The 13,018-nt window shown below is 35.8% G+C and overlaps 1 protein-coding gene across 10 annotated transcripts in view; it reads left to right on the top strand.

Annotated features, from left to right (window-relative positions):
* LOC110460777 (diacylglycerol kinase beta-like) overlaps positions 1-12,367 on the top strand; it is a 143,876-nt gene extending 131,509 nt beyond the window's left edge. For all 10 annotated transcript variants that reach the window (XM_021513900.1, XM_021513899.1, XM_021513903.1 and 7 more), the window contains 4 exons: positions 7,684-7,804; positions 8,242-8,302; positions 10,273-10,364; positions 10,995-12,367. In XM_021513900.1, coding sequence (XP_021369575.1) covers positions 7,684-7,804; positions 8,242-8,302; positions 10,273-10,362 — 272 coding nt within the window. In that variant the 3' untranslated portion in view covers positions 10,363-10,364; positions 10,995-12,367. The remainder of the gene's footprint in view (positions 1-7,683; positions 7,805-8,241; positions 8,303-10,272; positions 10,365-10,994) is intronic.
* The last annotated feature ends 651 nt before the right edge of the window (positions 12,368-13,018 follow it).

The raw sequence follows: 13,018 nt of genomic DNA, 5'->3' as shown, positions 1-13,018 counted from the left end.
GACAATGGTGAAATCCTAAATTGTCGGTAGAACACCAGACAATGGTGAAATCCTAAATTGTCGGTAGAACACCAGACAATGGTGAAATCCTAAATTGTCGGTAGAACACCTGACAATGGTGAAATCCTAAATTGTCGGTAGAACACCTGACAATGGTGAAATCCTATATTGTCAGTAGGACACCTGACGATGAAGTATCATTAGGGAACCAGAACATGATATCGAGCAGATTCTAAAATTGATGTCCTGTAACGGATAGTTAGTATAAAATCTGAAAATGATATGATGTATAAATCCTAATTAGCAGTCGGAACCAAGCTACCAATTTCGAAACCCAAAAACGAGATATCGGTAGGAGACCTGATAACAAAATAACAGTCGGAAACCTGACCACATGATTTGCTGGTACGAAAGCTGAAGTTATATTCATTAACAATCCTGATAATGATATACCAGTAGCAAGTCTGCTAATGACAAACGGTTGAAAATCTGAAATAAAAATAAATAAATATAAGAGTTTGGAAATTAAAAAAATGATATCCGTACATGTAAGACATAAAAATGACATACTCGCAGAAAATCTGAAAATCACAGGTATGCTCTACTATTCTTAAATAACAAGAAGAGGTATGGAACTTGTTATTTTGCAAGTTAAGGGGAAGAGTAGACCATCCCCATCTCACTGTAGGAATTCAAGGAGACTAATGCGGAACCCCCCTGTAGAAATATAGGGTTGTTATTATTTATTTACCCTTTGTTAGGACACATTGTACTGATGTAATTTGATTGTATTTTAAAGTATGTTATACTTTGCCTCCTGTTTTTGAAGATCGACACTGCCCTCTCTCTGATCAGAGTGTACAATTATTCGATGGCTATCTGCACTTTAAAACAGATTATTGTACCTTAACTGTCGAATGACACTTGGAATTTAAATTAACAAAGTAAGTATAATTGTTACAGAAAGACCATTGTATACAATTGTCATTAGTGGTTAACTAAAAGAAACAATCATAGCACTTTTACCTCCTGATATATCATATTTGAAGTGGATAATTAAGCATGTACTTTAACCATCAAACAACAAAGGAAAGGCGGACAGACTTGGGATCATAATCTGAATGTTCTTTGGAAGTCGGCATTCCAATTTTACAAGCAGTTAAACGCTGGACTGGCTGATGGTTATGATGAGAGATTGGAGCGAGATCAGCTACAGGGTAGTTATATTGAGGGATGGACAGAGGTGATCAGCCTGATGTTCCAGCCCTATCAATCCTATTGACATGGAAGTTCCTGAATTTGTCAACAGAATACCGTGATTTTCTGGTAATGGTTGCAGGCCTTGCGACAAGATAGATGGCAGCATCATCAAAGCGTGTGAGCTGTGAGAACCCGGTACATTACGGCCCTCTCCTCGCAATCCATCTTCCAGACACGAACAGCAATCACATATGTTATATTACCAAACATTTTGTAAGATTCTGAGTCTTACTAGGGGACATTTAGCATATTATCGGCTGTATGAGAATTTGATCAGCTGTACATAGTCTATTGCTGTGGTAGATATCCTTAAATCATGATGCAATATAGTTATCGAGTTTGGTTTCGAGAATCATCTTTCGCCTATTCACAGTTGATAACTTAGAGATTGCAGTAGCTTTATTTCACTTAAATTGAACATTCGTTTATCTATAGGGCTGTGTAAGCGGCGATTGTCGCAGATTGTTAGTTTTGAGGAGTTGTGGGGATTGTGGTAGATATTTTTGAATTTTGATTTCAATTATATAGATGATTGAAGATCTTGGGATTGTGGTAAATATTCTTGAATCATGATCATGCACTTTCACCTGCACAGTTCAGGAATTGGGAATTGTGGTAGAGTTCCTATCATTATACTTTTTATTTATGTATCTATTGGGTTATGACGTCGACATCTCTTGTTAAAATAAGGCGTTTATCTACAGTATTGTGTTGATGTTAGATGAACGGTAAAACACACAATGGGCACAGTTGATAATTGATATTCTAGCATCATGTTGTCATTTATCTATGAATGGTATAGACGATAAGTGAAGAAATTGTTTTTAACCAGCAGCGTCATTATCTATACAGTTGTAGAGATGGCTAGTAAAAAAAAAAATCTATGAGCAATTAGTATTCAGATGGTTAAGCTTACATGTATAATATACAATGGCAAATTAGATACATTTGAATGGTAGTTATGACAGATATTGTTAGGGAGGCCATTAGGTTGAGAAGATCATGTAGGTAGCCGAGGGCGGAACTATTGTCTTCAGTGGTAACCGTGTTTGCATAACCTTGCATGCCAAAGATGACAAATCTATAGACATATTTTCATGTTATGTCTACAAAATTATTTTTCTGTGAAAGTAATGTTTGGTCAGTGTTTTAAAAAAAGTCTTCTCAAAGAGTCCATAATGTGATGTGAATGATATGTATCGGTACTCGTTCTAACAAACCCTGCGGTATATGTGTCGTCAGTCACATACTTTTTTTGTGTACAATTATATGACAGTCATTTCAAATCCCTTGCCAATATGATTTACATGTCAATTAAACCATTTACTGAAGTGACACCGTTTCAAATTTCATCTTAATATGAACTAATGAATCTTAGTACAACCGGACTCAGTGTTTGAATATCTCTATGCGTTTGCTTTCATTTAGTACGAACAAACACACACAAACATGTTTACAAATATGAAGACACACACATACATCTGAATGGTCGATAAAAAAACCTTGTGCATATGTCATGTTAACCACGTGGACCTGGATATACAGACCTGAATCTCTTAAAGTTACATTCGGAGCCTGACACTGTCGTCTCGGCCGTGATTTGCAGACTTGCAGCGTGTATGGAGAAACGTTTCTCGGGCTCAGTTCCCTCGTCCTAAAATCAATAGCCATGGACAGCTACAGGTAGGCTATGCACTATTCTGAAATAGAATTTTATTATCGAACATAATAGCCTGCATGTCAAAATGACGGAGTGTTTATTATAGCGTTTGTCATATTGTCATCGCCACAGAAAGACTTGTTCAATTAAAAACAGTCGCCATGGCAACTAGATGGTTATTAAAGAAACAGGGCAGAATTATTTTTGACGAACAGCTTTGTAGTGAGAAAGGATTGAAGACATTTCTGACAAAACGTTTCCTTTCTTAAATGTTTCATGATTTTGTAAATCAAATACGCCAAGGATGAATATGGCTGATTTTTTTGTTCGTGCTCAGCGCTCCAATCAGTGGCATTGTTGCATTGTTGTAGATCAAAAGACATTCTCATAATCATGGCATATGACTGTTGTCTACCAGTCGCTCCCATGTAATCCATAACCTAGCATGGTTTTATTTTTTTTTACATATCCAGACAGTGTATATAGGATCCATACTCGTTGTATCCATCTTCGACACAGTGGGACTTTCTTTAAACCAGCGTCGTATTGTGTGATCGATTTTTCAATAAAATAAAAACGTGAACTGTTGAACTCGATTGTTCTGTTATCATTTATATATATACGGTTATAGGTATGAACCTATTATTAAACATATATTGATAATCACGTACATATGTATAACATAATATTGACATGTTTGGAATACTGTAAGCATTGGCATATGTTACTTTCAAATATTGAACACGCATTATTTCCCGCACGTTTCACCGATGAGTTCGATACATTTACAACAGACAAATTACCGTAACCACACTTGAACAATTCACGTCTAAATGAACGAGTCTTATGCTTTAAATTAAATTGTATGTTAAACTCTGAAAGAGGATATTTTTATGAATACTTTGTCTACAACTAAATCGTGACTCGGTGAACTACATATTATCTATTTGACCATATTTTGTCATTAGTAGTTATAGAGCCATGAAAGAAACGAGAAGAATTAACACTTGTAACAGTACAGTGTAGTAGTAGAGTAAATATTATGTAGTGTCCATATTTCACTGACGATCTAAATTGTTGGGGTTCGGTAAAAGAGCTAATTAACTGTCATCATTTCCTTCACAGATTTTTAACATAAGCGACAAATCATAAAAACAAAACTAGCGGTAACTATGATGAAAAGTTCTTTTTACACAACCAGTACTATTTTCTATGTGACGTTTCGATGACTAGTACGATATGTACACTGTCACCTTCATCAGACAAAAACGGTAACTATGTATATTTACGGCGTAAATGTCAATCTTCATTTCGTATATATGCTGCGTCGTCGATGATCTGTTTTATCTAGTCAAGAACTGACCTGTGTTTTCACGAAGTGTTCATTTTCGTGTAAATTGGGATGTCTCCGGAATTCGGACATCAGAAAAAGTTATACCTTATATTGCCGGTTTCGAGAATTTAAACACTCGTGTATCAGTTGCTGAAAATTGATAATCATGAAGTTACTTGATATACAGAACATTTTAATTTCAAAATTTTGAAGAAAAATTTGTAAACGTTGTTTTACTTCAAATATTTCAAATATTTATTTATCTTTTTGTTTTTATGTAATGTATACGCATTATCCAGACATTATATAACTCATATGTTACGTAAGCTATTTGCATATTCGTGGCAAATTAATCGCATTTGGACATATTTTATACCCGATTTGTACGTAATGTTAATGTCTTATACATTGTATAATGATCGACAATAGATTTAATATGGATAATAGGACTTTAATATATCAATAGTTGTCATCGTTTGACAAAGTTAATTGATAGAAAATATTGCATGCTAACAATCTATTAACATACTGAGATATTTCGCATCAATCATATTTTCACAAAATCTTACAGAACACGATATCAAATTCTCATTGAATTGTTTTATAAGACAGTTTTTTTTAACTTGCTTGCTAAGAACACTCTACACTGGATGATACCTAATGAATTGTACCGATCCTACTAGTCAATCTTGTGGAAGTTCCTTCACTTGATGTGTATTGTCCTCGGGCTAATCAAAGGGAGCAATCGGTCTGGCATATTTGCTTTTAAGTATTCCTGTGAATACCTGCATGACCACAGCAACAAAATCTGTAATAACGGGTGCGGGAGTTCTGGGTCAATGGCACAGTCGATACCTTGTAACAATTTCATCGTCTTTCATGTGTTCTTCGTGTCTAAGTAAGCAGAGAAGACACGGCCGGGTTTATTGCCCAGGCCTAATCTAGTAGAAAGGCTCTATTGGTGTTGATTCTCCTGATAAAGCCTGGTGTCATCAACGTCTTGCCTGCCTTTTACACATAAAACAAGACCTGTGTATTGATATGACAATGGAGCCGAGCGCTGACAGCCTAATCCACGATGAGGAGACCAGTGTATTAAGGGCGATCAATACCGCAGTGCATTAACTTTTTCAAATTGATTATCAGCCCCAATAAAGTTTTCTAAAAGTCATCATCGCCTATTGCTTCATTTAATTTATTTAGATCTATTGATTGACAAGAAGAAGAAACTTTTTCTAAAAGTCTTTACAGAGGATTGCTTTGCTTCATTTATTCAGATCTATTTATCGATTACAACGAGACCTTTTTTTCTAAAGTAATCATAGACGATGACTACACTTAAGATATTTCGATATATCGATTAGCAATTTTATATTATATTTTCCCGTTTTATTTTTCTTGCGTCGTAAATGAGACAGAAATATGTTAACTTTGATTTTAATGTTTTAATCCATTTCTGACTGGCAGGCTGCAGTGAGTTGTGTATCGAGAAGAAAGGTTATTGACCAGTGTTACATTAGGCGGGGACGTGGTCATACTTACATTGAAGGTAGCATAAAGGGCACGTGGTGTTCCCTAATGGAAATCTACAATAACGTCAAGGGGTACTCGGGTGGATAAGGGTCATCCCTGACACAAAGTTACGCAAATATTTGTGTAAAATGAATGATTTTTTACGCTTCCACTTGATAATCTCAAAATCTGAACTCAAAATATTTCATGCAATAGTAATGCATAATTGGTTTAAAAGGATACTCAACTTGAGTTGAGTCTTTTATCATAAATGCAAAGAAATTGTAAGCATAGAATTGTTTGAATAATATTAGGCTATTATATTTGACAACCCGTCTAATTTTCATGTTTTTGAAAAAAAGTATATTGTAACATTGCGAAGTACAAGAGAGTTTAGAATTTATTTTGACGTCTTGGATTGAAGCTGCTGGTCTCTTTTCTGATTTGAATGATCATATACTGAAAAGTCATTATTTTTTGTGGGTATGTATTTTTTCGATGGTATTATTGAAAAAGAAATATACCTTTACGTAAACCAATCCGTTGTTTAAGTATCTTTGAATAGGTAATCCTGAAATAGTTGAAATGTCGGTAGCAAATTCTTATCTCGCCAAATGTACGTAATTTTACGTATGACTTGTCTAAAAGACAAGATGTCTGCAAAAGTTAAAGGAAGAGAGATATGCTCTTACATCTGTTGTTTGGGGAGATATAGTACCATGCAAGCACACTACACCTGATTATAAACACAGATCGGATTTGTTTTGCCATATTTCATGAGAACGTGTGTCTGACCGAGAAAGTGTGTGTGATTGTAAATATCCTAATCCGGGTACAAAAGCATGTATGATCGCTTGTTGGTGTCATTTGCAGTTGTCTGATTTATGACCCATTGTCCATGCAGTCACACCAACAGCTTGTCCTGTGGCTATGAGAGAGACTCGTTACTTACCGAGAGTAGGGACAGCCCACACATAGGTAGTGTTCTGCCGGGTCATCCCTCGGTAAACAGCAACAGGGCCGGCATGATATTTTAGAATAATCACAACAGCACGTAACACTATGCGGGTCGTTTTGATCAGGGTACATTTGCTGACACAGAGACGGGGCATTAAGGCATTAAGACTCGGTCGTATGTACAATAAAACATTGTCATAATTTAGGTGTCAACTTTATCTCTGTTATAGAATATGGGAGGAGGGATATACATTATTTGCAAAACTATGTCTACCTAAAGCAAAGAAAATATAGTTTATGCATTAGCACTCAAAAGTGGATGATTATAGGGGATGTACATTGACAACAAAAGATACAATGTACCATAATGGTTTTGAAATGTATTTTAGGTTTTGAAGACTACTTTTGGTTTAAAAAGTATTTTGATCCAATTTTTACATAAATATAGCAATAACACCGTTTAACTCATTCACCCCTGAAATTTCACAATGAACTATTCCAACCTTTGAATTGGAAGAGTTCAAATGTGTATTCAGGGGTGAATGAGTTATTAGTCTACAAGAAGCTTTTAATTGAATTTTTTGTTTGCTTTTCACCGAGTTATTAGTTCGGGTTTCCTTCAGATTTTTTTTTAGTTGTTTATTGTTGGTTTAATACATATGCATGTAGGTTACAACTCGATACATAAAAAGCTGATACACAAGAAAATAAGGCACTCTTTCTATACAACGTTAAAAACTATACTTTCATTGAGGGCGAGATTTAGGAGATAAGGAATGCCCACGTGTAATCAACACAATTGGACATTTCTTGTTAAAAACCAATGGAACATAATGGGTAGGACCGCTGTGTATAAATTGAGTTGGAAAAATAAAGCATAGTTTCTAGTATTTTATACTGAATGAAAAAAAAAAAGAAACTGGACAGCAATGTTAAGATTTTATTTTATATTTCCCTGTAGATGTCGGTGACAGTATGATCGAGGTAGTCGGGCTGGAGAACAGTATGCACATGGGTCAGGTGGTTGCCGGACTTCGAGCCTCGGGTCGGCGACTTGCTCAGTGTGGACAGGTTGTGATCAGGTAAGGAGGCTTTCTACAATCAATTCTGCTCGGGAGCCCACCTCTTTAACCAAGTCATCTGTGTTAAGATACCACTTTTAAAACTCCTCAGTTTTCATGTGAAATTGTAATATTATGAGAGAACCATCTCTTTGGCACAATTTTATGGTAATGATATTAAGTAATATATTAACTGTAACATAAAAACCGATACTTCAATATACATGAACTATATATGCAAAAATAATTTATTTTGCTATCATTTATCATTCATCATGAGGTTAGGAATTCTACAGAGTCGACTGCCAATAGGTAAATAACGAATGTGACTGGAATTTCCATTTTATCAGGAATAATAACCCTTGTTTTTAATTTAAGTTTCATATCAAGCACACACACTTGATAAATAAGTAGGGCATGGATTATAAAAGAATTAATTTATATTTGTTTTATTTCAGAACGAGGAAACGATTTCCCATGCAAATAGATGGCGAACCCTGGCTACAACCTCCGTGCACGGTAAGTAATTACGAGGCATCCTTATATTACCTTACAAGGCGGAGTATAACATTCTTTGAAAATATCAAAATTGTATGGAAAATATTTATTTCGAATTTACAGTTGAGAAATTATTCCCACCAGTACATAAAACGGGAAACTCGTATGCCGGAGCCACCAGATTAGATATAAACGCTGGACTATAGTTTGAGGAAACCAGGCTCATAAAAATGCCATTTCGACCTACAGCATTGCTGATGCAGATTATGGGTACTCTGCTACGTCCAGTTTTATATAATATGTTCATTTTTGTTTTATTTTTAAGTTTCAGAGGTAAACATATATACTGTTAATAATCTAGGTTATAATATATGACAGGATGTGAACTATTAATGGCCATTAATTTCCACAGTAAAGCAATTAATTGGCATTGATATATTTTTTCTTAAAATTCGAAATGAATGTAACAGGTTGTGAAATATTAATGGCCATTAATTTTCACAATCAAATAAAAAATCAAATCAATTATATGCAAACTTTTGTCTTTTGAAATGTGAAAAAAAAAAAATTGCCATTAAATTTATTTTACATTAATGGGGGACCCAAATACTAATGGCAATTAATCATGGAGAAAACAAACATGAATGGCCAGTAATGGAAATCCCCAGCTTTCAATTAACAGGTTTATTGGGTTTTAATGGGAAATTAATGGGAACTTAATGGCATTTTAGTTGAATCTGCATACAGTAGTGATGGTTGCATGAATAATAACATTTCTGAAATTAGAATTACAGAACAATTGTAAGATAAATGACGGTTTACCCACCTGTCCTGGTGGTGTCTCTGACCGCACGAAGGGCCAAGTGAGCTTATGGTATGGTGCGGCGTCTGTCCGGCGTCTGTCATCCGGCATCCGGCGTCAATATTTTACTTTAAATAACTTCTCCTTAATAAAAACAAGGCCTAGGGTGATGATATTTGGCCAGAAGCAAACTCCGATGAAGGGCTACCAAGTTTGTTCAAATAAATGTCCTTTACCTACTTTCAAGGTCACAGGGGTCAAATATATTAAAATCTTCAAACGACTTCTTCTCAATAATCAAAAGGCACTGGGTACTGATATTGGGCCTGTAGCATGCTGGGATGAAGGGCTACCAAGTTTCTTCAAATAAATGACCTTGACCCACTTTCAGGGTCACAGGGGTAAAATGTCGTAAAATGTTCAAACAACTTCTTCTCAATAACCAAAAGGCCCAGGGTACTGACATTGGGCCTGTAGCATGCTTGGATGAAGGGCTACCAAGGTTGTTCAAATGAATGACCTTGACCCACTTTCAACCTAATGTCCTTGTTCGACATTCAAGGTCACAGGCGTTATAGGTTTAAATCTTAAAATAGGTTCTTATGAATCAAACACTAAAATTCTGCCTGTAGCTGTATTTTAGTCCACTTTTGAGATTACAGGTGTGAGATTAATACCAGGTGAGCGATGCAGGCCCATTGGGCCTCGTGTTATTTCTATTTTATTTTACATAGTCCGTATGGACATATGTTTTTGGTAAATAGTTCTTAAGAGATCAGATTTCATGAAAATCCACTGTTTCTCAGCCAGAGTCTCTGCTTCTTTATCATCAGCGGTCTGAAATGCTAGATTAGAAAAAATCCTAATTTGGATCGGTGTAGCACATTGTAAAATCTTAATTTGGATCGGTGTAGCACATCGTAAAATCTTAATTTGGATCGGTGTAGCACATCGTAAAATCTTAATTTGGATCGGTGTAGCACATTGTAAAATCTTAATTTGGATAGGTGTAGCACATCGTAAAATCTTAATTTGGATCGGTGTAGCACATCGTAAAATCTTAATTTGGATCGGTGTAGCACATCGTATGTAAATGTTAACATTTTTACTGACATTTCTTTTATCACCATATCAGGTAGGTTTATGATGTTGCTTAAATAGTATATTTCTCCTGTATTTGATATTCCAGATAAACATCACTCATAAAAACCAAGTCCCAATGATGATGGGTCCCGCTTCCAACAAAAAGTCTTCACTTTTCAAAATGTTCAAGAAATAAAGGTAACCATTACTCCTTGTACAAAGATTACCATTGCTTTGTCTTATACAATGTATAAAGATAACCATATATCGGCGCAATATACAAGTCTTAACATGATAGAATTTGGATGGTGCTTACTTAAATTAAAGTGTAATTTAAAGAGTTTCATTGAAATTGATCATGAACTGGTTAAATTTGATGTAATTATGCAAATATATTATTTGACATTAAATAATTATATTTAAAAGCTGAAAAATGAAGTGAAACAAAACATGCTTAATGTCTTTAGTAACGTTTACAAAACTCAAAAATTACATTGCAGTTGAAGATTTGATTGAAACATGTGAAAGTATGGGAAAATTCAAATGTTAATAACTGTGAATTTGATTCAATACTGTAGTTATTCTGTACAATTCATCTGTAAGGGTTGATGTATTTATTGTCTATGTTTCTAATGTGTTCAATAACAATCGAGAAAATTCTTATTCCCGAAAATAGCACATGATAAATATGTGATTAATATATTCACATCGATATATCCGTTAAATTTCCTTCATCAGAATACCACCTGCTTTATGTATTGTAATACATAATACCATAAAGAGCGAACTTGCGAAATATTTGCGTTACTGATTTTCTTTCTGTTACAGAAAACCTACTCAGTATAACCGTACAGAACGGAGCACACCAATAAAACTATGGCAGCAGTATTTATTTTGTCGACCGTCAGAAGCCTGATGCTTCTCCAGTGTCCAGCCTGTGGCTGCTCTCATAATTCATCGTCCGGCCAGTGGTCACTCTACCGAACCGTCGTGGCCACTGCCCCCCAGTGGCCATACCATAACTCCATCGTCCAGTCAATGGTCACTCTACCTCAGGTGATCATTTCCGTTACTATTGCGTCAGGCAGACGTGTCCGAACTCGCCTGTAAGCTGTTGTAGAACCTGGTCACTATGCCTCAGTTGTCAGTTGATCTGGCCTGAACTTTGACCACTCTTCCATCGTGCTCATTTACCTCAGCGGTCACTGCCCCACAGTGACCTTAAAACACCCTCTCCATCCTTCAGTTAGTGCATGGTCTCAACAGAGCATGACCATGTCATCTCGACAATGTTCCGTTCCGAAAATCTCAATACAATGTGTTTCCCAATATTGCAGCCACGCGAATCCGGAAGCCACACTTACTAACACTTACCATAGGCCTTGCGGTGACCACAGAGTTTAGTTGACATTTTTAATACAAAATTCCTGCCGTATGGTGGAACGTACATGCCCTTGGCAAAGTAAATGTTCTGTTTGACCAGTACTGGTGTTGTGATATATTAAAGTACCAGCATCGACTAACATTTCCTGCACCACCTTCGAGACTCTCATTCTAAAAAGACATGATTCACCCCTCCCATATATACCTACACGTCATCCCACATGTACCTATCCTATGACAACCATTCCCAAAAATATAGTGGATCGGGGTTATATTTCTATCATTTCTCCTTGTTTGCGTACGTGTGATACGAATTAGATTTTCCCCATATGAAGTGGTATCCCTTAGAATTCCTGGTGACAAATTGGAATCGGTGACTTCATCCGAGTTCGAGTTCAACAACCGTCATTATTTGTAAATAAGACTCCCAAATTTTATGGTGAAAAGTAAATCGGATGTTATCATGATGTTTCCCTGGAAAGCGAACAGTCTTTATATTTATCATCAGAACTGATTATCGTTCGGAGTACAGTTCAATCTGTTGAACAAAGGATCACTGACAAGTTATTGTCCTTTGTAATCAAAGATACCAGAGTCTGTAAATAGCTTTGATCAAAATATAAGAGAGCTCCCTTATCCAGCTTCATAGAAGATTTCAACTGCCCATATATAGGCATATACCCCAAAGGATAGAGGAAGTCCACTTATCAAAAACCATAGAAGGATAAATCAAGGAGCGACATCTAATTCCGTCTTTGCGTATTGCAGAGTTATCTTCTCTTGGGAGCAGGTGTTGATTGTTACGTCACTTGTTTGTGAGAGTAACGTCATCAATTTTTGAGAAAACGTCGTAATTTTCTCACACAAACCAATGACGTAACAATCAATCCCTGCTCTCAAGAGAAGATAACTCTGCAATACGCAAAGACGGAATACAAACGCAACGGATATATTGCTTGTCTTTTCCAATACAATAGGATATCGGGATTACGGTTATCTAAATCCGAAGGATAAAGGGCAAGTCATTATCTTTAATTGTTGTTCTAAACCTCCTAGTAGTTATTTCCTTTTCTTTGGTTTCCAATTGCAATGGAGATGTCCAGAAAATGTCTTCGACAATGCAATATTGATAAGCATGACCATGCATAGATAATAAAAACAGTTTATTACATTAACTTTCAAATCTAAACCCTCATATTTAATGTTTTTGTTTGGACTTTTTTGGAAATTTTTGAAACACACCAATTCGCTCATATTTTATTTGTGGTCTGTATTCGGAATTTACTGAAAGCATCTAGATTTATTGAAAGAATGTACCCCACTGCGCCAGAATGTACCCCACTGCGCCAGAATGTACCCCCACTGCGCCAGGAGTATCAGGATTTATATCGTTCATGTTTGCTTATATTTATGGTTAAAAACCTGCCACTTGCTTAATTGATGATTGAAAAATACAACCTAATCGGCCT

This window comes from Mizuhopecten yessoensis, unplaced genomic scaffold (genome assembly GCF_002113885.1).
Source record: "Mizuhopecten yessoensis strain PY_sf001 unplaced genomic scaffold, ASM211388v2 scaffold10479, whole genome shotgun sequence".
Classification (NCBI taxonomy): domain Eukaryota; kingdom Metazoa; phylum Mollusca; class Bivalvia; order Pectinida; family Pectinidae; genus Mizuhopecten; species Mizuhopecten yessoensis.
The sequence above is the reverse complement of the archived record's forward strand: the minus strand, read 5'-3'. Positions and strand labels throughout refer to the sequence as shown.